Here is a 25745-nt window from a genome sequence, read left to right as displayed (position 1 = left end):
AGGTTCAATCCCTGGTGTTTCCATGTTGGGCTGGAAATGCCTCCCGCCTGAAACCTTGGAGAACCACTGCCAATCAGTGTAGACAACATGGACAGATGGTCTGGCTTAATACAAGGCAACTTCCTATGTACTTTTAAGTCAAATGTCTTAAGCATACATCTCTCTCTCTCTCTTTTAATAGTGGATCAACACCACTTTCTGCTATCCTGACTGCATACTCTGTGGGTTGCACAGATCTTGTGGAGCCGATTGCCTGTCTGTTACTAGTCAGTATGACGGTGCATCACAATGTCCTGTTTACAGGGTCCCACAAGTATTTGCTTTGCTCATTAGCCAGACGTTACTTGTGGTCACCGCAAGGCCTTCTCTAAATCTTGTGCTCATACAAAACACTTTAAGGAGAGGTATAAGGGGGTGTTGTCTCATAGCAAGTTGGTTTCCGGAGCAGGTTGAAGTAGTGTTACGATTCGTGTGGCTTCTGCCTACTCCAAAGCTGAACATGAAACAAGAGAACCACCTCCAGCCCTCTCAAGTTTTCTGCCCATACCAGAGGACTTGAGGGTGGAGAGTAGAGAAAGGTTTTGTGTTGAAACCACCGACGAGTGTGTTGATCTTGTGACTGTGATGAGCTGCAGCTAGACAGATCAGTGGTCAGAGAAGGTTCTCTCTGTCCCAAAGCTCAGTGCAACATAAGAGGTGGAGTCAGAGTCCAATGCTATTTACAGAGAACTTGGGGGAGGGAGTTTGGGTGTTGCGGAGCATCATTACCCAGAAGCTCGCAGCTTCACTTCTAGGTTGGAGCTATAAGCCCATTCCAAAGAGACAGCATTTCATTAGCTTGGGCTTCAGTAAAAACCTCGGGAGCCAATATCTTCCAGATGTTCTAGCAAGGCCATTTAACTTGGTATCATTTTACAATTAAACCTGTAATATCAGCAAAAGGTTAAAATAGGGTTTGTTTAACAAGAACCCTTTCCCTGCGAAACATTGATCTGATCTTTTTGCTCTTTGAAATCATTTGGCTCCCTTGATTGCTTTTTCATTGGATTGGCACTGGGCTAAATAATTACGTTATAGTAATCCTTGCCCTTTCTCTTGTCCTCTTCAAACATTGGCACGAGTGTCTCTTGGCTTTTCTCCAGTATGTCAAGATTTGGTAATAATTATCTGTAGGTGTTGTCCGATACAACTTATTTTGGATACAACTTATTTTGAATAAAACAAGCCTGTATATTTATGTCTAGTATAAATCCATCAGGAAGAGAAAACAGGTTGTCATTGTGATGTTTGCATGGAAGAAAGATTACTCACATATTGCTACGCACGTCTGCCTTCACACTGGTTTTTAAGTCTTCCGCCATGTCTTCCAGAAATGTGCCTGGTGTTTGCAAACACAATATGGTCCAGTTGCTACTGTGGAATAAACATGTAATTTATAATGCAATCCTAACCAAGTCTATTTAGAAGTGAGTCCTATTGAATTTGGGGTGTGTGTTGGATTTTCACCCTAATTACTCTGGTAATGAATTGCCCATGGTACTGCTGTTATCCATATGAGTCTTGCTGATCTATAGGTATGTAGGAACTGCTTTACGCTGTGACTCAGACCATTGGTTCTCTATTCAGCCCTGGTGTAGACAATCCTGGGCCAAACTGTGGCCCTCCAGATGTTGTTGGATCTACTTGCCATCAGCTCCAGCCAGCATGACCAATGGTTAGGGGTAATAAGAGTTGTAGACCAACAACATTGGGAGGGCCATAGGATTAGCCCCACCCTGCACATGGCCTACGTACTCACTTCCCAAGGTTTTAAGCACAGGTCTTTCTCAACCCTGACTGGAGATGCCAGAGATTGGAATCTGGGACTTTTTGTATGCAGAGTATGTGCTATACCATTGAGCCATGTTGGCACATAATACAATTTTCAGCATTTTGCATATTACATAAGGCTTGATTCATTATCTCCTTCCCATAGTTTTCCTTTGTTGTTGAACTCAAGTAATTCTTGTTACTCGGAACCTGCTGATCACGCATTTGAATTCTGTCTCTTGGTGGTTCAGTACTGGAGGTGGCGAGAGAAAGAGATGATTAATGCTGCTGGGTTTTCTCCAAGCTTTCATAGCCAGGACAACCAACTTTCCTTGTGTCATGCCCTCACCCATTTCTGTGACTGGCACAGGAAGAAGGACGATGTATGAAGAAGAAGAGATTCTGTGGGTGACTGGGAAGAGACTGTGTTGGCTAAAATTGATGGTCTGGTTGTACAGGTCACTGCAAGTCCAGTGCTTGGCGAAACAGACTATGGGTGTGTCTGTCCTGCGGTTGAGATGAGCTCCAACTAGAGGGATTGGTGGTCAAAGAGAGAAGCAGAGCTGACCACCAGACAGTAGTAATCTCTGGAGAAGTCCTAAACTGCTGCATTATTCTGTGACTTACATTTTGATGGTAAAAAGGCAGTGGATTTGGAGTAAGTGTTGGCCAAGAGAGATCCAGAAAGATCAGGGGAGGGGAAGAAATCCTCTTTATTTGCCTTTCTTATTATTTATTTATTTATTCATATTCATTCATTCATACACTTTAAATATGCTCTCCAACCTCCCACAGTTTCATGGAGGAACTCACAGTAAAAGTAATAGTTTTAACATATTATGTTTAAAATGAGCAAACAACAAATAGTTATTAAATCAAGATGCATCCATAACTGAGCTGGGAGGAAACAGGCTATTAATACAAGGTCATCTCTGCATGCATGCATGCATGTTCATGTGGGAGCAAGCAGTCCTTGAAGAACACTGCTGTATAGCAGGGGTGAGGATTTGCTTTCAGCCTAGGGGCCACTTTACCTCCGGGGTGACTTCTGGCTGCAGTGAATGAGGCCAAACCTGCATGACATTCCCCATTCACATGCACAAGGGCTCACCTCTCTCAGTATGAAAACCCAGCAAGCTGTCAGCAGTAGGATCCTGCAGCCATGCCTCCTCTTCTCTGCTCCTCAGCTGTTTTCCACAGACCAGATCAGCAGCTGGGAGAGAGTTCACAAGGAGCAGAGGGTGAAACCTAGCACACGCATCACCCTCAGTCCCCCCTGTGCTGCTCATCCATGCAGCCAGAAGCAGCGGAGGCAGTGGGGAAAACAGGCCTATAGGGAGCAAGGTCTCTTCCTGTCCTCCTGGTATAGGTCACCCATCAGGGTCACCAAAGCACTTTCCTTTCCAAAACCAGACTGGAAACCAAACAGTAATTAAACTGGAAAACTGAGGTCATCCGAGAGTGTTTGGGATTGCATAACAACCACCTACTTGTGTGTATGTGACCAGCTTAATCGTCAAGAGTTCAGAGAGACCTTTTCAGAAGCAACCGCCACCTCTCACAAAGAGGCACTTCCCCTGAACCCAGCCAGTCAGCCCACTCCTGCCTGATGTAATGAGGTAGAGGAGGGGCAAGAGTTGAACAAACGGCAGGTAGAACAAGTCCTGCGAAGCACCTGAATTGACAGTGCTCTGAACATAGTCATGGGCCCTGTGGTCAACACAGCATCTAAGTTGATGCCGATCAGAGGTATTTTAATAATGCTTTGCAAACATGTTTTTGCAGGCCTCCAGAGGTTTTCAACATATTCATTGCTGGCCTGGCTGGATGCCACACACCACCCAGAGAAGCTCTGCTGGGCAGTATTGTGAAGGTGTCATTCCCCTTGGGGCATGGCAGCTGCTTCTGCCTTCCGTTGTTCCTCAACTGGAGGATTTGGCCCAGAAAATTATTCCTTCCAATGACAGAAACAGTGGTTTTTGGAGCTCAGTTTCTGATCACCAAAACCTTGCAACGTTTGAGGAACTGAGGCACCAAGTGAGCTAATGACAGGCCTAGCTAGGGTCTCAGGAAGAAAAATTTGTGTAAGAATCCTAATGGGAGCCCAGTCAGGGCTGGCACATGTCTCCCCCACCCGCTTCAGAACATGCTGTTTCTTTGGTTCTTGGTGTAAACTGCTATGCCTTAGCTGCTTCACCAGCAAATTATGGCTTGACTTGGGTGGAGGCAGCTGACGGTGTGATTGGTGGAGGTACAGCATAGCGATGTTTGTGCTCCCGAGATTAACGTCTTCTTTGTGAGAGCTTCCTGCCCTCCCAGCATACCTGAGAGAGGTGTGTGTATATGACTTCATGCCGCAAGGCTGTGCACATCCTGAGATGGCTGCATGATTTCATCTTGTGTTAACTCTGCACAAAAGCCACTGCACAGAGTCAGCTGTTTGGGAACGTTTCCACGTCACACCTGTTTATGAGAATCTCTGATCCAGCTTGAAATTGGTTTCTTATGGCCTTTCCCATCTGGCCGTGCAGTATTTGTTTGTGTCGAATGCCAACCACCACCACCACCACCACCACCACAGATTGGAGACAGAAAAGGAGATTCGTGGTGAACAAGTCTGCTGGTATACCTGTGTGGCAACCTCTGAAGGCCTTTCCAGAGAAAAAAGAACTTTTAAAAAATTCAGTGGTTTTAATGTTATCTCTAGAACAGCCTTTCCCAACTAGAGTCCCTCCAAGATGTTTGGGACGACAATTCCTATTAGCCCTAGCTGGGATGGTGAATGGTAAGGAATGGTGGCCATTCTGAAGGATACCATAATGAGGAATGCCTTCATCCTTTGCCAGTTGTACAGCATTGCACTGTGGGGCAGAAGATAGCCTTTCTGTGGTGGGTGTGCAACAGCTAGTGTTTCACTATTGGTTTTGCACAGGAGGGTGGGGCTGGAGGAAAGTGGCATACAACCTGCAAGAAAGTGTAATTAAAACAAAAAAAAATTCAGCAGGTGTGGGGAACCTATCACCCTTCAGCTGTTGCTGAACTGCAACTCCCATCATCCCTGGCTATCATACTTGACAAGTCTGATGGGAGCAACTTCTGAAGGTCCAAAGGTCTTCCCCACCCCCTGATTTGCAGGATTTTTATACCACCCATCAATGCTAAGTTCTCTTTGTGGTTTACAATATTCCAAACCCATAAAATATAACAATGTAATATGAACATAAAATCAGAAATAGCATCCAAATAAAAGCAGCAACAAGGTCTAGAAAGTGCTCAACCATGTTTTAAAAACTGAAAAGCCAGGGGGCGGGGAAAGGTCCTTACTTGGTGTTTAAAAGACCACATGTTAGGCACTAGGCAAAATTCTCTAGCTAAGGAGTTACTGCAGAAAAGGTTCTGTTGTTAAATGCCACTGAACTGGCCTTGTTGTACTCTGAGGATGTGAGCTTTATTCTTTTAACCATTGCTGGGCAAGACCCTCTCTCCAAGTGCCCATATAACTCTTTCATGAGCAGAGGAGTTGGTTGGCTGGCCTGTTGGCTGTGATTGCCTGGTTCTGGTGATATGCTTGCACCAAGTGGGAAACAGTCTGTCTGCTAGAGATTCTGACAGATAATCTACTCCTACAATCCTTTGCCCCCCCCCCCCCCATCCTAGCTTTTGCGTCCTGGCATGCCTTTTGTTCCCACTGGGGGTGAAGATCCTTACAGAGAACTCCGTCACTAGGTAATCTGTGAGCCCAGCTCTGTATATGCATAGGTGTGTGCTGCCTCATTTACAGAGCGGAAAATCTAACCACAGCATCATGCCAGCTTCTGACTGGCAATAAATGGTCTGCCCTTGGTGTTCTGTCTGCCCCTTGATCAGTCTGAAGGCCTGAGCTGGGTTCAGTTCATGAACTAGTTTCTGTACATGCTTAAAGGGTGGCAGTTCCAGAGTAGTTGGTTTAGTCAAAAGCAGCCAAGTGGCAGTGCTGTGGCACTTCTCTAAATCAGTGGTTCCCAATTGATAACCCATAGATCCCAGGGGGTCCGCACAACCCACCCAGGGGGTCCGTGACACCATTCACATAACAAAAACTACCATAGAGATATCAACATTTTCAAAAGTAGGGGGTTCACAGCTCGGCTTTTGAAAAACAGGGGGTCTGCAGTACTTAGCTAATTGGGAACCACTGCTCTAGATGACTTACCTATTTTTATTTATTTTTGTATCATATTTATAGGCCTGAGGATCTCAAGAGAGAAGTGCATAAACTGAAAATAATCTTAGAACAGGCCAATGTATTCTCTATAAGAATATAACAGCAGCAGCAATAAGCAATTGATCCACCGTACCTCACCCTTCCCCGAAGGTTCATTTGTGACATGGACTTGCTCAGGCACAAGCCTCTGTCATTATATGCCGGAAGTAGATAGAGAGAGATGCTTGCTCGTGACTTGAGGGGCTTTGGGAAACCTTTCCAAACTCTGTCATTATCCTGTTTGTCACAAAGGTGGAGATCATGAGCCTTTGAATGTGACCCGTTAGTAATCCTCCCACTCGGTGGAGCCAGGGGTGGACAGTTAGGACAGCCTGCACAGTGATTCAGTCACAGAAGGAGGATTTTTTATTTCAGAAAAGGGCAACCATAATGATTGGGGGGTGGAGCAACTCCTTAAGAGGAAAGGTTGCCACATTTGGGTTAGAGAAAAGGTAAGAGAGAGAGATAACATAATAAAAGCTTATAAATTTGCACATGGGAATAGCAGAGAACCTGCACAAGCGACGCTGACACAAAACCCCACATATATTAAGTAAAATAGAAACATCGCCACCGACCCCACTCCCACTCATCTCCCTGCCGCCACCTATTTCCCCCTTTTCTTCCTAATGTCTCAACAAATGAAACTGATCTGTAAAAAATGTTACTTGGGGAAAAGAGAGAGAGAGAGAGAGACATTGCACATACTTTTGTAAACCAAGAAAATCTTATATAAAAATACATTAATAAATTTTGCACATGGCTTGGAGCTAGAACAGCATAAAAGTACTTGTACATACAATGCATAATTTAAAAAATGGCATTTACTCTGGCAGGAGATGTTGATGGCCACCAACTTGGATGGCTTTAAAGGAAGATTGGACAAATTCATGGAGGACAAGGCTGTCAAGGGCCATTAGCCATGATGGCTATACTCTGCCCCCCTAGTCAGAATCAGCAATGCTTCTGAAGACCAGTTGCAGGAAACTGCCGGAGGGAAGACTGCTCTTGTACTTGGATCCTGATTGCATCTTTCCCACAGACATCTGGCTGGCCAGTGTGGGCACAGGATGCTGGACTAGAGGGGCCACTGGCTCACTGACTGGATGATCCAGCAGGCTCTTCTGATGTTCTTATGAGTTGAAAGGGAGCTTTGAAGTCAAGTAATCCAGCCCCCTACTCAGTGTGGGGTGCTGCTGAAGCATCCCTGTCCAGCCTCTGCTGAAAGGCCTTTAGCCAAAGTCTCCCTCTCCCTTTCTAAATTGTCAAAAAGGGGGAGGCAAATGCAGAGACACTTCTCTTTAGCACAAGTTGCTTGTCTGTAGCAGCTTCAAAGCAATAGCTTGAGACTTCTGGCTTGGTCCCAAGGTTAATTTACTCAAATGTGCTGACTAGGCTGCATTTGAGTGGGGATAATCTTGGGCATGTTACTGTTGCCTTTGCCGGTTTCTGTTTGGCAGAGTATGCAATTGCATGGCATTGATCTGAAGGACAGTCCTGCAAATAAGTTTCCTGGACTTCAATAATTAGCCTACACAGATTTCCACTCTGCCTAGCTTAGCCATTCACATGCCGTCTGAAAGAACATAAGGGATTGAGAAGCTTCAGCACCCCCTTTAGAATCACATTCATCAGAAGAAGCCAAGATGGGTGATCCCATTTAAAATTTGTTTGGGTTTCTAATACAGACATCCCTTGTTTGTTCCAAGGTCATCTGGTGCTTTCTTCACACTGAAAGAGGCACGTCTATGCCATGTTACTGTCAGAATCCCAGGGCATGCTTGAGAGGAGGATACAGAGATTCCCATTTCAAAGGACCTTTGAAATGGGACTCTCTGTATGGACCATGTTGTGGACCATGTTGTGGACTTAGGGCTCATCCACACTTACCACATTTTTCCGTGTATAACACGCCCCCGTGTATAAGACGACCTCTATTTTTTGGGACTCCAAATTAAGGAAATGGGGGGAGATTGCCCAGAGTTGTTAAGCTTTTTGTTGAGGGGGGGGTTGTCTACAGTTGTTGGGCTTTTTTTGGTGGGATTGCCAACAATCACTCACCCGACTGACCGCCGCTCACAATATCCTGCTTGTGGCTGCCACCAAATCGCTCGTCCCCCCTCTGCACTATCTGTGTATAAGACAACCCCCAATTTTTATCATTTTTTAATAATAAAATTCTTATGCACGGAAAACTATAGTACCTTTTGCCCTGCTCTTTCCAGACACAGGTCCATGTCTGAGCATGGTGGTGGTGATTGTTGCCCCATAGCTTTCCCCACTCTTTAGTGCCCAATCAGAACAACTGTCAGTTTGGGTTTTCTGCGGATTGCCATTTGCTCAAATATAGCTTTAAAGAGCAGGTTTCTGTAGATAAAGATCCAGAGGGGGTGGGGGGAAAGGGTGCTCAGAGTTTTAAAGCGTGGACCATGCCTGGAAAGAGCAGAGGAAAGGTTAGTGTGGATAAGTCCTAAGGCTGCAATCCTAATCAGGGAGTAAACCATATTGCATTCAGCAGAACTTACATATGAATAGACAAAGTTACAATTGTGGGAACCCTGTGAACTCTCCTTGTTTTTTCTTGTCTTGCCCCCAGCCTCCCATCTTTTAGATACCATTTTTCTCATTTGTTATTTGCCACAATTAGGCTTAGAATCCACCTGTCAGGAATTGGCGTCTTAAACCTAGAGGGTCCTTCCTCTTTCATAAGATTTATCATTGTTCCCAAAAACAAATAGCATAGAATAGGCCTGGGGTGCGTGCCTGAGCGCTTTGGTGAACTGGAAGGCCCTCTGTTTGTTTGTTTGTTTGTTTGTTTGTTTGTTTGTTTTATTCTTGACCTAAATCCTTGCAATCTGGCTGGATACAACAATTCAAGTGCTGCCTTTTGTGCCCAAACTCTGCAAAAGATGTTACTTAATGGCGCATGGTTGTATGTATGTAATGACTGGGTGCAAAGTTGCTTCCCCCCCAGGTGCCTGAAATGTGATTCTGGTGGTGTCTAGGAACTTGAAATAGATGGCTTCACGTAACACAACATATAATTAACTTATGGAACATGCTGCCACAAGGTGTGGTGATGGCTGCAGGGTTAGATGGCTTTAAAGCGGATTAGGTAAATGTGTGGAGGACGAGTTTATAAATGGGTGTTAACTACAACTGGTAAGTTAAACCAGAGGCATTATGCCTGGGCTTCTCAGAAGTGTCTGTTGAAAACTGGCAGGCTACTGGCAGGCCCATCACTCTTTTTAGTTCATATCTTTCCACTGATCTAAATCTTGTAGAGAATAGGGACTTAATCCTTACCATGTCTTCTGCCAATAGATACTCATCTTCAAAATCTTTATGTATTTATTCCCTTAGAGCTATTCAAAGCAGTTTCTGAAAAGGGATCATAGGAAGTTGCATCAAAGCCGAGGCCTAATTTTCATACACAGAAGATGTAGTAGTAAACCTGTTTCTGGACTGTACCATTTCGGAATGCAAGTAGCACCTCACATGACTGAATGTCCCTCCATTGCAAAAATAATCTTGCATTTACTGTTTATTTAAAACATACATCAGGGAAAAAGCTAGACTAAACCCTGAGTGGTTGTAGCAACCCAGTCAGATGGTAGGGGTATCATCATCATCATCATCAACATCATCTAGTTTTCTGCACAGAGGAAACTCTTCCCCTCCCCTCGCAGTGAAGCACATTCAGTCACGTAATTTCCCCCACCTGCAGTCTGAAATGGTATCGTTCAGAAACCAGTTTACTGCCTCAACTTCTGTTCATGAGTGCTAGCATTGCCTCATAGGGATGAGCTGTGAATAAACCATGCTTTCTTATCTCTATTCAGCGCTCCGATCCGAGGTTACTGTCACAGTTTTTCTATGCTGACGAGCGAGTTACCCAAGTGGTGACGGAGATCAACTGTCTGGATGTAGAGACAGATCCTCAGCAATACCTGGTTCTATTAAATCAGCTGCACCTTAGTCAGGTAAGGCATTCTCTTTAAGGGCATGATGATTAGACATGATGATCAGAAGGGGAGGGAGGGTGGCACTTCAAAGCACAGTATTGATAGGTGGCAGTACCTGACGCGCACACACACACACACACACACACACACACTTCTAGTTGTTTGCTTGGGGAAACTCCATGACCAAAAGCAACCTTGGCTGGGGGGCGGGGGGACCCAACACACAACTCAAAATAAGAGATTTCCAATGGGGAAGTGCGGCGAGGGATTTTGCTTCCCCTTCCTACTCATCATCTCACTTAAATGCAAATATACTCCAGGTAGACGGCAAGACTCGCATTGGTCTCATTGCACCCTCCTTTGGAGATTCTTTCCAAAGTACATGGTCTGCAGTCCCTGGCAGCTTCAGTGGAGCAGTGCGCGTGGCATGCCTCTGACTGGCAAGGATCAAGATGGAGATGATACACAGCAATCTTCCAGAGTGTAGTGCTCCCTCTGTGCTTGTGTGCATTTGGGGTTGGCTATTGTTGTTGTTTTTTAAAGGAAAATGATTTCCTCCTCCTATTTTAAGAGTAAATTTCCTGTGGCAGGAAAAAAAATGTGGGACACTCTTGGAATATGGAGCAGCTGCAGTCTGAGGTCCCCCTCTCTCCAAATTTTCACCTCTTCCGATCAACACAGAATATAGAACAGTGTGTTTTCTCTTGCTTAAATCCTCACGCTGAGTTCCATTTCTGGCTGAGATGTTTGGCAATGGAAATGCCAAAATCTACCCTGGCCCATCAGTACTTTTTCTGGTGTCTCCAGAATGTCCTTGTGTTGATGGTAACAACCACTCTACCCATTCTCCTAGACCGAACTGCTGTCCATCATAGAGCGAATTATGGATGAGTGTATCCCCAAGGAGCGTCATGGCCGTGACTATGTCATCAAATTCCCCGAAGACCTCCTTGTGGACAATCTCCGGAACCACATGCTGTTTGCTGCTGAGGTGAGCCATGCGGGAGGGATTTCATGCAATCATTGAGCTGTAGTTGGACGGGACCATGGGGGGGCATCTAGTCCAACCCTGTGCAATGCAGGAATCCAGCCCCTAGCCATCCTTGGGTGGGGTCAAACCACCAAACTTCTGGTTATCAGCCGCACCCACTGTCCCACCTGATTTGGTGGACTAGAACATTCAACCAATCTTTGTATGTTCTGTTCTTGAGCACAGCTCCTTGAGTACAGCACTTGGGAATTTTGCTTGCTTCATTGGGATGTAATGTGGTTCCGTTCCTGGAGTTAGGCTTTGGCAGTTGCTGGGGGGCTCATCCCAGCCCTAAAATAGCTTGTGTGATATGGTGGGAGAGGCAGTCAAAGGACACGGAGTGTTCCTGAGCTGTCACTATTCCTTCCAGTGTGGTATAGTGGTTAAGAGTGGTAGACTCGTAATCTGGTGAACCAGGTTCGCTTCCCCGCTCCTCCACCTGCAGCTGCTGGGTGACCTTGGGCTAGTCACACTTCTCTGAAGTCTCTCAGCCTCACTCAGCTCACAGAGTGTTTATTGTGGGGGAGGAAGGGAAAGGAGAATGTTAGCCGCTTTGAGACTCCTTTGGGTAGTGATAAAGCAGGATATCAAATCCAAATTCAAACTCTTCTTCCCTCCAGTGTTTGATGGCACGCACCTACATTGATGTGGACGAGGCAGATGGGATACGGCTGCGACCTCTGGCCAAGGATCTGCTGTGCAGCTTGGAGTTGGTGCGGACGGTACTCCGGGAACAAAGCCTGAACCAACCTGGACCCTATTCAGAGCCTATCCGCAGGGCATTGATTCGTTTTGATATGCTCTTTGCTGAGTTTGAGCTGAGGTGGGTGCTGAGAAGACCTGCTTCTCAGAGGCATCTGATTGGCAGCTGTATAACTAGATGGGTCTCCAGGCTGATCCAGGAGGGTTCTTACATTCTGCCTATTTAATCAGAGAGCATCAACTGACCGTTATGGAAATATGCATTCTTAATTGTCTGCATAAGCCTGGTGGAATAAAAGAGTTTTCAGCAGACATTTAAAGGTTGAAACAGAAGGTGCTGGCAGAGCATTCCACAGGACTAGGCAGATCGCACTAAAGTCTCTCTTTTGTGTCGATGTCAAATGTGTGTCACCAATGTGGGGGAACAACCAGCAATAGTCCTGCAGGTGATCTCAGTGATCAAGTTGGGATATAAGGGTTTAGGTGGTCCCAAATGTGCCCTGGACCTAAGTTGTTTGGGGCTTTGTGAGTTATCACAAGGACCTTAAGCTTGTTTCAGTAGTAGATGGGCAGCCATTGCAGATATTTCAACAATAGTGTTCATGTTATGTGTACATTATTTCACTTTAAGGAATCGGGCATGTCCATAGGCTGACCATTTTTAGGCGATGCAGTGGATTAAGCTAAGGAGCAGAAAGTGGTTCACTGTGGGCAGAAGAGGAGGAAACGTCTAATAGCTACTTTTTAAATATGAAAATGAAAAGATGCTAAAAAGCAACCTGGCCAGAACCAATAAAAGTAGTGACTGGGCAGCAAGGGGAATCTCTGGAAAGGACCACTGCTGCCTTCTGAAATTTATGCTGCCAAAGTGTGAGTTGCAAAGGGAGACCAGAAAAGTAGGGCTATGTCTTGCGCTTGCATGCAAGGTAGGTGCTGAGAGTGGTGGCTAAGCTGGGTTTCAAAGCTTGTTTCTCTTTTCCAGTTACGTGTCATCTTTAGTCTCGGTGAAGTCGCCCGAAGAAATCTATAGGCAGCAGGAGATTGTTGTGCTCTTCTGTGAAACTGTGGCTAGGTGAGGATTTTGCGCTCTGTGGCTTGGAAAGATCCTTGGGCAAGCACTATCTACCTCTCCAATAGAATGAACATTCATCTTATTTTATTGTTTTTATTTTATTTGTTTAGATGTATTTATAAACTGCTTTATGTTTTTTATATTTCTTGGAAGCATACAACATAAAATACAAACAGTATCATTTTTAAAAAATACAATCATTTTCCAGAACCAACAAAGCAGTAGAATCAAAACATGTTTTAAAAAATCAAGAGATTAAAGCATAATAAGCAGTGTCTTGTTTTATGGATCAGAGAAAACCTGGGCACAAAGATGGGTCTCTACAAAACCTTATGACGCAGACCAGCCAGTGCTCCTTTTTGATGTGGGAAGCTTGGCTCAAGTGAGGTCTAGGATAATTATCTACTTGGACTAGGGATTTTGACTTCTGCCCACGCCTTCCTTCCTCATTTCCTGCCCCTTCTCTCCCTCACTCATCTAGAGCTCTGAAACTTGGCTACTTGACTCAGGAGACGATTGATGGGTATGAACCGCAGCTGATGTTCACCATTCCCCGCCTGGCCATTATCAGGTATGTGGTTTTACCTGTCATCTTTTGGTTGAGTATAGAGCCCGGTAGCTCGATAAACTCGAGACATGTGGAATGTTCAATCTGGCAATTATAGCTGTCAAAGCTGGCAAGACAGGTGTGCATTCTTAACAGAAGAAACTGGGGCAAGTCACATTTGTCTAAAAGGAGGTCTCTCATTTTACTTCCTTCATGGTACATAAATCAGCTACACATCTATAAGTTCCTCAGCACTTGCCAATCTTCAGGGCAGCAGGAAGGTGTGCAATGGCATCTTGGCAGTCCAAACATGTTCCTCTCCCTGTCTCTCATGTGTGTCTGCATGGTGGTGGGGAGGATGTGACACACCACCAAATGAGTCCCAGAGGCCCCCGAAAGTTGCCCACCACTGCTCTGGCTCATGCAGTTGGGAAGATTGCTTGCTTGTGCTGTATTTAAAACTTTCGGACTGTCCCTCTTTCCAAATGGCCATCCTCCCTGCCTATTCTCAGTGTGTGTGACTACTCGGTGTGGGATGACTTTCCCAAAGCCAGCTGTTGCTCCTTTAGATCCTGATTGGGGCAGCTACGGCCTGAGGTACCAGCACACAGTTATTTGCAAGTGGCCCTTTCCCACCAGCTTTTGCCTTGTCAAATTCCACTTGTGGTGGTTCTTCAAAGTACGGCACTATGTCCCCATCTCAGCAGTAAGTGGCTGTGCTACTTTTGAGTTTCCCCTTCAACGTGGGTAACACACTGAAAGCTCCTTGGGAAACATAGCTGCTAGTAGGAATTTAGAGAGTGGTGGGCACAAAATATAGGCAGAGCAGTGGCATCGGAGCTGAATAATGCACATCTGCTAACTAACCGAAGAAGTAATTTAAAGTTAGGGAATTTTTGCTATCTTGGAAAAGAAATTAAAAGAGGAAACTTGGACAAGGTTTACTACAGTGTCCCAGCTTTCATTTTGAGAATTCTCTGCCCAAACGATATGACGAAAGAGCAATTCCCATTAATCTTTACCCATTATTATTTTGAAAGTTCTCGCATTTTGGGGGGAAAAACCCCACCTCCAATAATAATTAATGTATTAGGAAAAACATACATAGCAGCAGTAGATCAGGAAATCCAATCCTACCTGTGTGTTGTTTTATTTCTTTGCCCCGTACACAGTGGTCTTCTGATCTACCCAGATGGACCCCTCAATTTGGAGCGGAGGCCTGAGGAAATATCCAGAGTCTTTAGCCCCTTTTACGTCTTGCTTAGAAAAATCAGGTGAGTGTCTATAAAAGCAGCTTTTGCACAGGAACTCAGCTGGAACTTCACCAGGTTAAGAAGAGTCTGGGTCTTTGTGGAGGGGTTTGTGTTAAGAACCCAAGCTACGTGTTCAGCAAAATCACCTGACTGCGGTGCTTTGGTGCAGTCACGGGAAGGGCTAATATAGCTCATTTGAAAAATGCAATCTCTGCCACCCTGCAGTCTGAAGCTGCACAATCCAATAAGTATTCTACCACATAACTTTGCTGATGTTTGATCAACCCTTAGTTAAATGGAAATTATTGCATAAATGTTAGTGGTGTCCTTCTCCTGCAAGCAGACATGCAGTTAACAGAGGATGAAGCAAGATGTTCTGGATACATGATCAGAGTTTCTGTGTGTGCTGGGGGAGAGATACAGCAGCAGGTTGCCTCATCAGGGGCTACAAATTATATGCATTTGCACATGGTGTGTTGGGCATGAGCTCCCTTTTGCGAGCTTGGTTTCCACATTGCACTGAAGCCCTGCCATAACAAGAGATCTGACCTTCCTTCCAGGGTACTACGTGAGAGCTGGGTTATCCAGTCTGTTCCTTTAGGGCAATTTCAGTGTCTTGTTTTCCTAGATGCCTCCTTTATGAGCCTTCTCCCTTATAGGGATTTGCTGCGTGTGTTGTCCAAGGAAGAACTTTACATGTTGGAGAAGCGTGTACTGAATGAGAGCACTACAGATTCACAGCCCTTCAAGGATATAGATTCTCCTGACTTCCGAGGCGCTGCGACACCACGTGTCTCGGCTGTCCCAAGGTATGACCAAGAACCACTTCTCTTCACCCACCCGCCCTCAGCCCAAAATGTTGGAATCTGAGATTGTATGCTGATTTCATTGGGCCCATTGTCCGTGTGGAAAAGATTAATTGCTCTGTTCCGCTTTACTGCGCACCAGATCATGATTGTGTACGACTACCCTGGATCACAATTTAGGTGTGGTGTGGGGAGACTGATATAATGACAATAATATTTTTGGAAAGAGGAGGGTTAAAGTGATTGAGCTGATTCCTAGAGAGAGAGACATACCATAGAGAAAAACACAATCTAGGAAATGGCTAGAGCAATCCAATCAGAATAGCAGCGCAATAGGCCATCTATACTATACACCTGAGGAAATTTTGTAGCTTTTCTGCTGAGTAAAAATAAAGTTGGATTTCGGGGGGGGGGGTTAAGTTCTGGGGAAAACAAAGCTAAACAGGGAAAGCATAAGAAGGGTTTGTTTTGTTGACAGTGTCATGTAGGTGCTCTGTAAAAGTGAGCAAACAAGGCATGGCTCTTCCACAGTAAATCCTTAATGTGGAAGCCACTAAAACTGTTATCCGTGATAGCATCAAGACCATGGAAAGGGTTCATCAGTACTTCTGCAGGAATCAGGAGTGCTTGTAGCTTTTGAGCAGTGTGGACTACATGAGAGGTAAAGGAGTAATCGAAACTGAAGCTAGGTGGCAGTACAATCGTACCTTGGTTCTCAAATGCCTTGTGACTCGATTGTTTTGGCTCCTGAAGGCTGCAAACCCAGAAGTAAGTGTTCCGGTTTGAGAACATTTTTTGGAAGCCAAACATCCGACACAGCTTCCGATTGAGTGCAGGAAGCTCCTGCAGCCAATCAGAAGCTGCGCCTTGGTTTTCAAATGTTTTCAGAGAGAACCAAGGTAGTTGACAAACCCTGTCAGAGCACTACCTCTTTCAGCATTTGAGGAGTCAGTGGCTTTTGTCTCTTGGAAATGGAAAGAAGGGGTGCATAAATCTTAGCTGACCCAAAGCTCATGTGGGAACATTTACTGTATATATTGCTTACCCTTTCCTTGGCATTTGCTTGCCTGGCATTCATATATTTATGGCAGATGATGCCTTTGGGTGGTTGTTGTTTTTTGAGGGGGGGAGAACTTTGAAAGAACAGGAGTGCGGAAGGTGAGAGAGTAACCCCTTAATACCCATTCTAATGCTGCTTGTTCTCTCCTTAACAGGCAGCGTGGTCAGGGGTCTAGTAGCACCAAGGCAGGAGGGAACACACAAGCTCCGCAGACGGCTCGTTGGGCAGAACTGCGAGCCCGTTATACCACTACAGAGGACATGATCCACACACTGTTTGTCTGCATCTCTGGTGAGTACCCTGTTTTTGCTGGATAAGGGAGGTCTTCATCATCCAATATCCCATAATGCAACTGGGGCATTGGCTGGCAGGTGTATGGTTGGCAGCAGAAGGGAAGTTTTTAAAAAAAAAAAAAATAAGCAGACGAGCCTCTGTAGATTCCCTGATTTGGACAAACTGGACAAGTGAACAGGTGTTCCTTATGTTTGGAATGTATTCCTACCACTCCTGACCATTCCTGCTGGTCAAGATTTTGGAAAGGAACAGATATGTCCAAGTGGAAGGACGGCGTACCTGATCATACCTCCAAACAAGCTTCTTGTTGCCCTGTTGGGGAAGAGATCCTGGCAGGAAGCAGTTGGTTTTCTAGAATTAAATAAGCTTTTAGGGGGAGCAGGGCTTGAGATAAAATTCCCCACCAATACTGCTTATGCCACATGCAAAAGTCTCAGTAAAGCATCCATTCAAAAATCCACAACTGACAAGAGACTGTTTGCTTTCCCTGCACAGCTTATCTTCAACACTCCCCCTTTAACATGCCCACATTTCCTTTGAAGCCAACAGTGGAGGCTCATACTCCCATCTGTTCTGAACAGAGGAGAGGTGCAAAGATCTTCTCTGCCCGAGCAGTAGCTAATGTTAAGTGCCTTCCTCCTGTGACACTGATAGGATGGCTGATGTAGGGGCTTGCCCACACCACTTTGAACTCCCGCCTCTCCTTATCTTTTAGCTGTGACAGCTATTTTGCGGTATGTCCCTCCGCTCACAACAGCCATTTTGTGACCGCTGCTCATGGCAGAATTCTCAAAATTCCAAATGTACTGCCTAGCACACAAAAGGTTGGCGACTCCTTAGTTAAGCATCACAGTGACTACAAGCTGTAATATCCCGATCTGGATATGATGGCAAGTTAGAACAAGTTGTTCCACATGCCATTAAAAATAGCTCAGAAGATGGCAGCTATTGTCTTATTACATGATTAGGGAATAGCATCCATTTTAATAAAATATATATTCATTGGGGCAAATACTTAAATTTTGCATGACTCAGCTGAAAGTGCTTCACACACATTAGCTAAGAAGCCCAAGAACTTGCCTGTAAAGCAGGCAAGTATTGCCCCCATGTTGCCTAAGGATTTTGAACTGTAAGTTTTGGTTCAGCTCAGATACTGTATGAACTCTCTTGCTTAGCCTTAATCCTGAAGGTTTAGCACCTTAATTGAGAATTAGTCTCTTCAGCAGGAAAGAGTAGTGAAAAAGTAGTATCCTGTTGGTTCAGAATTGAGATGGAAAGAATTGCTTGGTTAGAAGCTGTTGACTACTGTTTCCCTCTATGGAAGGACTTTTGTGTTAGTTGGCTAAAATCTACATGTTTATCTCTTGCCCTTGTGTCATTGTGCAATGGATATTACTCAAATTGCTGTGTTGTGTTTGGGTAGGAGTGGCAGACCAGCTCCAAACCAACTTTGCAAGTGATCTGCGTGCCATCCTGAAGACTGTATTTAAAATTGTGACATCCCGGGCAGAGGAACAGGAGGTGACAGACACTGGCCGTGAGTGACACTCCTTGACTCCTGCATGGTTTCATAGCATTTCCTTAGTGCTTGCATGTGCAGAAGCTAGGCATGGCATGGACATGTAATGCTGCTCCACTAAAAGTGCTGGGCAGTCATGTTAGTGACACATACTGAGTCATTTATACTGTCATGCAGCCTTCCCCAACCTGAGGTCTTCCAAATTAGTATGACTAATGGTCACAGATGGGAATTGTATTCCAAAACTTATTGGACCAGCAGGCACCAGATTGGGGCTGGCTGTTTGTAATACTTAAATCAATCCTACTTAAATTTCAAGGACTCTGGGCTGTTTCATTGTTTTCTATTTATTTATCTCAACATATATATCTTATCTCTGCTAAAATCAGACTTGATGTGGCTTACCAAAAAAAATCACAGAATTCACAAACAAAATAAAAGCAAAATAATAACAGCAGCAAAAACTGCGTAGTGGAAACCATATCAGCAACCACAAAGAAAAAACTTCATCAGAGGCCGCACTGGGGGGAAAGCCTACCATAAGCAATTTGTTGTTGTTTAGTCGTTTGTTGTTTAGTCGTTTAGTCGTTGTTTAGTAGTTGGTCCAACTCTTTGTGACCCCATGGACCAGAGCACAGCAGGCACTCCTGTCTTCCACTGCCTCCCACAGTTTGGTCAAACTCATGTTTGTGGCTTCGAGAACACTGTCCAACCATCTCGTCCTCTGTCGTCCCCTTCTCCTTGTGCCCTCAATCTTTCCCAACATCAGGGTCTTTTCTCTTCTCATGAGGTGGCCAAAGTATTGGAGCCTCAGCTTCACGATCTGTCCTTCCAGTGAGCACTCAGGGCTGATTTCCTTAAGAATGGATGCGTTTGATCTTCTTGCAGTCCATGGGACTCTCAAGAGTCTCCTCCAGCACCATAATTCAAAAGCATCAATTCTTCGGCGATCAGCCTTCTTTATGGTCCAGCTCACACTTCCATACATCACTACTGGGAAAACCATGGCTTTAACTATACGGACCTTTGTTGGCAAGGTGATGTCTCTGCTTTTTAAGATGCTGTCTAGGTTTGCCATCGCCTTTCTCCCAAGGAGCAGGCGTCTTTTAATTTCGTGACTGCTGTCACCATCTGCAGTGATCATGGAGCCCAAGAAAGTAAAATCTCTCACTGCCTCCATTTCTTCCCCTTCTATTTGCCAGGAGGTGATGGGCCCAGTGGCCATGATCTTCGTTTTTTTGATGTTGAGCTTCAGACCATATTTTGCGCTCTCCTCTTTCACCCTCATTAAAAGGTTCTTTAATTCCTCTTCACTTTCTGCCATCAAGGTTGTATCATCTGCATATCTGAGGTTGTTGATATTTCTTCCGGCAATCTTAATTCCAGCTTGGGATTCATCCAGCCCAGCCTTTCGCATGATGAATTCTGCATATAAGTTAAATAGAACACTCTTAAGGGTTTGTGGGCAAAGAGGCGACCAAATGAATGTCTGTTGAGAAGTAATTTCATTTTCGGCACCACAACTGAAAAGAATATCTTATCTTGTGCTAATTACTTCAGTTGGCTAATGGACCTCAGAATGAGAGCAGGGCTCCTTTAGCTACATGTTGGTACTGTGTGATAGTTCCTGGAACTGAGTTTGTTAATGACACCCTTGCTCTAAGCCCAATAAAACATTCTCTTTGCTCAAAGGATTGCTGCTAATTGCAGCGTGACTTTGCTCAATCCAGGTTCCTGCCCCTTCCTCTTTCAGTTGTGCATTAGACCAGTGAGCATGGGGATGCATATTGAGGTGAAGAACATGGAGTACTTTTTAGTTCTTCTTATAAGCATAGAAAACACACACTCCAAGCACCACATTGTGGCTGGTGCTTAGGCATCATCATCCCTCTTTCTCCCTCCCCACTTTAAAACAAAGTTGGGTATGTCTGATTATGTGTCTCCCTCGTAACATGTAGTTGGACCCCTTTTTTAAGGATAATGAATGGAACATTTATGGGAACATACAGCTGAGGTGTATATGCCAGTTGTATCTTTGCCCTGGCATAGATGCCTTTTCCCTTGAGCAGTAGCAACTTGCATGCTTATAGCTTTTCTTTTTTCCTTTTCAGAGGTGGAGGTCCATGTACTACCAACAGCTTCTCACCTGGCAGACTGTGCTCTCTGCTCCAGAAGCCGGGGAGGCACTGGGAGAGAAGGTGAGAGCCCAAAATGTGAAACAGGCCTCTTCCTGAGCATCTCTATTGTCCCGGGGAATTTGGTCTGAGCTTCTCTCTCTCACTCTACCAAGCCTTCAAGAAAGGTTGATCCCATGTTCAAGGATCTCCTATGCACAGGCAGGGACCCTGGGCTGGCCTTGCTGACAAAAGGAATTTTGCTCTTTGGTTTGCAGTAAGCAAAAGATCCTGCACAGTCCCCCTCTTGCCTTACATTTTAGGGGCTGTGTTGTCCAAACTGTGTCCCACTCTAGAGCCCCATGGCTTTTCCTGAGGCTTTGTGCCTGGGCAGATGACTTGTGACTCCTCGTGAACTACTTTCTGCTTTGTCACTGAATAAACATGTATCTCTCTGTAATCGGAGTTCTCTTAACACATTTTAGCTGGGGGAAGTTTTATGGCTCTGACGGACTTTAGAAGACATGTGGCCATGTCCCCAACTGCCCTTCTGTTCTTTTCCAGATGCCTTAGCACCACCAGACTGGGTGCCAGACAGCACTTGCAGCCACTGCATGGCTTGCCGTGTGCCTTTCACCTTTCTTCGCAGACGGCACCACTGCCGAAGTTGTGGCAAGGTAGGCGATGGGGCTAAATAAGGACCTCCTAGGACTTTCATTCTAGTGGAAGCAGCAGCAGCTGCAAAAGCATCAGGCAGACCATGCCTGTGAACACTTTAACTATAGCGTATCTTGTCATGGGCCAGGGCTTGGGCTTGGTGTCCATATCTTTTGGGCTGCAACCTCATAAGCCCCAGCCAGCATGGCCCAGTGGTCAGGAATGAGGGAAGTTGTAGTTCAAAGCATATAGGGGGTCCCTGGTTGGGCAAGACTGGCTTACATGCTCCCCTGGAAAGATGCCTTTAAAAAAATATTGTGAGTAAAGGTTGTGCCTGAAAGGATGGCCTCTCCAGATGGGAGGGATGGGGAGAGGTTGCAATAATTGAACTAGCTTGCAATCTAAGTCCCTGTTGGGACCTCTACCGGGTCAGTCATGTTTTTTATTGTTTCTTGGCCAAAGGATTAGGGCAACCGCATCTCTTTCATGTGAAGTGGGGCTTGCAGTACCACATGGCCCTCGGCTCTATTTGATGCACAATCTTATTTCCTCCCCAGATCTTCTGCTCTCGCTGCTCGTCACACTTGGCACCTCTGCCCCACTTCAAGCAGCTGAAGCCAGTCCGCATTTGTACACACTGCTACACCACCCACTTGCCTTCCACTAGCAAAAATACCAGTTGATTGGAGCTGCCTCAAACACCTTCTGTGCCTGTGGAAACACCAAAGACTTTGGAAGTGGCAACAGCCTGTACTGTCAGCAAAGGACTGTGGGAACAACCACACTTGTCTTATTAGGATGCTCCTGGGAACTTTCCAAAGGCCTTGGTGGTCAGGGCAAGAGATGGGAACGCCAGGCTTTAATAGCTGGGGATTGAATCTTTGCTGTTTAATATAAATAACTCCCAGTGGGATTCCTTGGGCTGGAGCTAGAGCTTGCTGTAGAAGATGTTTCGGCAAGCTCTTGTAAATGACAGTAAAAGCATCTTTCCCCCCATTACTCTTTCCTTAGAGTAAATTGTGGCCTATGGAGGGATTGCCTGGTGCTGGTTGCCCGGCTTTTGGGAGAGCCCCATGATAGTCATCAGTCCTGTGGATTTATTTTTGACAAATCTCTGAGGTTGCATTACTAGATTTGGGTGTATGTGCAATAAGGGCTTTATGGAGCCTTTCACTGGAACTGAAAGGCAGGATCTCTAGTCCAGCAGCAACCTTGTGGAGGATAGCCATGACATTTTGCCCACCAGCTTCTGATACAGCTAAGGGCTTCAACAATCTTCATATGCAATGTATTTTCTTGTAAAACTCTCCTGCCACACTGTTGTGTGGACGACGCTTTTGAAGCTTCTCCAGGAGATTTATAGCTCCTTTTTGAAACCAGGCAGAGCTGGTTCTTCTCCTGAATACTTGAATAAATGCTATCTGTTACTGTTGCCAATTTGTCTTCTCTGGGCTAAAAAATAAACACTTTTGCTGAATTTAGCTGTTGGATATTGAGAGGCAGAATCTGCTGCTACACTTCTTCCCCCAGGAAAATGCAAGTACAAACTCTAAACCTTCCTGCTGTGTGTGTGTGTGGTTTTTTCCCCTCCTTCAGCTCACACTCCTCTCTGTGCAGGTTTGATGAGCTACATCACCTGCCTTCCAGCATCAGATAACCTTTTTGATATACAGTCATACATTGGGTTAAATATGCTTCAGGTTGAGCATTTTCAGGTTATGCTCCGGAAGTAACGGAACGCGTTACTTCCAGGTTTCGCTGCTCGCGCATGTGCAGACTCTCAAAATAATGTCACACACATGCGCAGACGCAGCGACCCGCGCACGCGCAGACGCAGGTTGCATTCGCTTCAGGATGCAAATGGGGCTTGGAACGGATTCCGTTCGCATCCAGAGGTACCACTGTAAATGGAATGGTAGGTTACATTGACAGTGTGTACAGGGATTCATTTGTTCATTCAACCTTTCACATGGGTGTTCACCTTGAGCAATTAATGCTGCCAACACTTTGGTTGTAATTCCACCTCTACCAAACACCTTGATTTTCATCCCAGAAACTCACTGCAGTGCTTTTAGCTGGTACCAATGATAGGCCCCGAATGAGTGCAAGAAGGAATTTAAAAGTTCTGATTAATGGCAGGGGGAGGAGGGAGGTCTGAAAAGCAGCCATGTACATATGTGGGTGGAGGGTGGTTCGTACATTTAGGAACTTAGCAAGTTTTCCTAGTTTACCTTTAAAGAGACACTGACCCCCTTCACTCTCACCATCTTGGTTGTCAGGATAAACTTAAGATGCCAGTGCTTCCCTCTATCCTTCATATGACCATCTACCCAGCTGCATTTGGAGTGGTGACTATTCTAAAAGCATAGCCAGCTCCACTTGTAAGATTTATTATGAATTTTCATTATAATACAATTGTCACCTTCATCTCACATTTGCTTTAGGAGCTAGTGTAGGAACAGGGCTGACAACAGCCTCCATCAGTGAGGGTGAGGGCAGCAGGGGATTAGGCCTTGGCATAACTTAAGGTATATGGTAGGCCTACAGTTCTGTACACATCTGCCTAGGAATAAGCCCTTTTGAACTTGGCAGGGCTTACTTGCGGCCGGCACCAATAGGATTACAGGCCTCCTGTTTTACTCTGCAAAATAGCAGAGGATATAATTGTGTTTCCATTTCTGCTTTTCCATTACTTCCGTGTTTCCCTGCAGCTACCCATGAATCAACCCCACCATGTCAGTTGTGTTAATATTTTTGCAGCAAAGACCTGGGAGGCTGCTGGAATATATTGGCCCCCTTTTCCATAGAAAAACCATCGGCTGGGTGAGGACTGCAGGGCCTGCTCCCTTCCAGGGCCTTTTCTAACTGGCCCAGGGGGCGTGGCCCAGGCCCTCTCTCCCAGCTGTAAAGGGACTCCTGCTGCGAGGACATCCGATCTCGGTGATCATGGGCAGGAGGCGGAGTTACGCTAAGACCAGATTATGTCATTACCGAGGAGGCAGGTTTAGTCGTTGTTTGAAGACTATCCCTGCCTCCGGGTCTGGCCTTGACCGGATGGATACTGGAATCAACAGGGGAAACCCACATGACCTGAAAGTGTTGCTGTGCAATGCCAGGTCAATGATGAATAAAACCACTGCCATCCACGACCTGATTGTGGATGGAGGATTTGACCTGGCATGTGTGACAGAGACCTGGTTGGAGGAAGCAGATGGGCCTGTCCTTGCCGCTGCTTGCCCACCAGGTTTCTCTTACGCACAGCAACCCAGGTCATGTGGGCGGGGAGGGGGGGTTGCAGTGATTTTTAGGAAGTCACTAGCTTGCACCAGGCGTCCTACTGGGAAGATCCAGTTCTCTGAGTGCATGTTCTGGAAGTTGGGCAATAGGGGCAGTACAGGATTCCTTTTGGTGTACCGACCTCCCTGCTGCACCAAGGATTCCCTGTCCGAGCTGCTTCAGGTCGTGGCGGATTTTCTGCTGGAGACACCTAGTTTGGTTGTCCTAGGGGATTTTAACATCCATGCCGACACGACCTTACAAGGGGCTGCTCGGGACTTCATGGAAAGCATGGCCTCCATGGGGCTGTCCCTGAATAAGTTTGGCCCAACTCATAGTCATGGACATGCCTTAGACCTGGTGTTCACCTCTAGTGACGTGGGTGATCTGACACTAAGTAAAAGTGAAACAAAAGAAGTGCCATGGTCAGATCACTTCCTGGTGCAACTGGACTTCTCCGCAACCCTTCCCCTCTGCAGGGAGGTGGGACCAATTCGGATGGTCCGCCCCCGCCACTTAATGGATCCAAATGGTTTCCAGAGAGTGGTAGGGAATGCTTTAGCCCATGTTGATGGCCTTTCAGCTGATTCCCTGGTGGCCCGCTGGAATGCGGAGTTAACCAGGGCTATCGACTGTCTGGCTCCGAAGCGCCCTCTCCGATTGCATGGAGCCCGGACAGCCCCGTGGTTTTCTTCGGAGCTGAGGGCGATGAAACAATCACTGAGACGGCTAGAGCGTCGGTGGCAGAAAACTCACTCCGAATCTGACCGGACACAGGTTAGAGCTCAACGTCGAGCCTACCAAGTGGCGATAGTGACGGCGAAGAAGACTTTCTTCACCGCCTCTGTTGCATCTGCAGAAAATAGTAGCAGGAGACTCTTTCAGGTGGTTCGCAATTGTCAGGGCTGCCTCAAGTCTCAGCTCACAAAAGACCAACGCCTTTCTTTTCTTATATACAAAAGTGTTTATTGCAGTTCATTGTTCGCTTCAGATCCGAGGCGCGCAGCCCTACGTCTGCTAGGCTTAGACCGCTGAAGTCCCTTCTGAATCTGTTCCTGCCCTGCACCAGTTTAAGAGGCTTGCGCTGCTCCACCTCTTTCTCTCTTTCCTTTTCCGCAGGGTCTTTCTGCCCGCTGGGGTTTCGCCCCTCCTGGATTCCTCCGACGCGGAATCAGACTGCTCTTGCCCCCTCCTGCGGGCTTTGGGACCTGGCCCCTCCTCCGGGCTCCCTGTACTTCCGCGCGCCTCTACATTTGAACTTGGCGCGCGCCCCCAACCTCTAACTTTCCTTTTGACAGCTACGCTACTCCCTTCACTACTCCCCTCCCCTTCCGGGAGGGTGGCTTGCTCCGACCTCCCTCCTTTCTCTACTGCCGGAGCCGCCTCCCCTGATACACT

The 25745-nt window shown here is 46.0% G+C and overlaps 1 protein-coding gene across 1 annotated transcript in view; it reads left to right on the top strand.

Moving 5' to 3' along the window:
- Positions 1 to 22548, top strand: part of ZFYVE28 (zinc finger FYVE-type containing 28) — a 28859-nt gene extending 6311 nt beyond the window's left edge. The window contains exons 2-13 of the mRNA XM_080988737.1: positions 9895 to 10035; positions 10871 to 11008; positions 11668 to 11870; positions 12732 to 12821; positions 13303 to 13392; positions 14541 to 14642; positions 15281 to 15430; positions 16642 to 16778; positions 18205 to 18318; positions 20412 to 20498; positions 20979 to 21091; positions 21629 to 22548. Coding sequence (XP_080844863.1) covers positions 9895 to 10035; positions 10871 to 11008; positions 11668 to 11870; positions 12732 to 12821; positions 13303 to 13392; positions 14541 to 14642; positions 15281 to 15430; positions 16642 to 16778; positions 18205 to 18318; positions 20412 to 20498; positions 20979 to 21091; positions 21629 to 21754 — 1491 coding nt within the window. The 3' untranslated portion in view covers positions 21755 to 22548. The remainder of the gene's footprint in view (positions 1 to 9894; positions 10036 to 10870; positions 11009 to 11667; positions 11871 to 12731; positions 12822 to 13302; positions 13393 to 14540; positions 14643 to 15280; positions 15431 to 16641; positions 16779 to 18204; positions 18319 to 20411; positions 20499 to 20978; positions 21092 to 21628) is intronic.
- Positions 22549 to 25745: the final 3197 nt, after the last annotated feature.

The sequence above is a fragment of the Podarcis pityusensis genome, assembly GCF_964106645.2.
Source record: "Podarcis pityusensis genome assembly, chromosome: 2".
NCBI classification, from domain to species: Eukaryota; Metazoa; Chordata; class Lepidosauria; order Squamata; family Lacertidae; genus Podarcis; species Podarcis pityusensis.
Note: the sequence above shows the minus strand (reverse complement) of the source record. Positions and strands in the feature narration are given on the sequence as shown.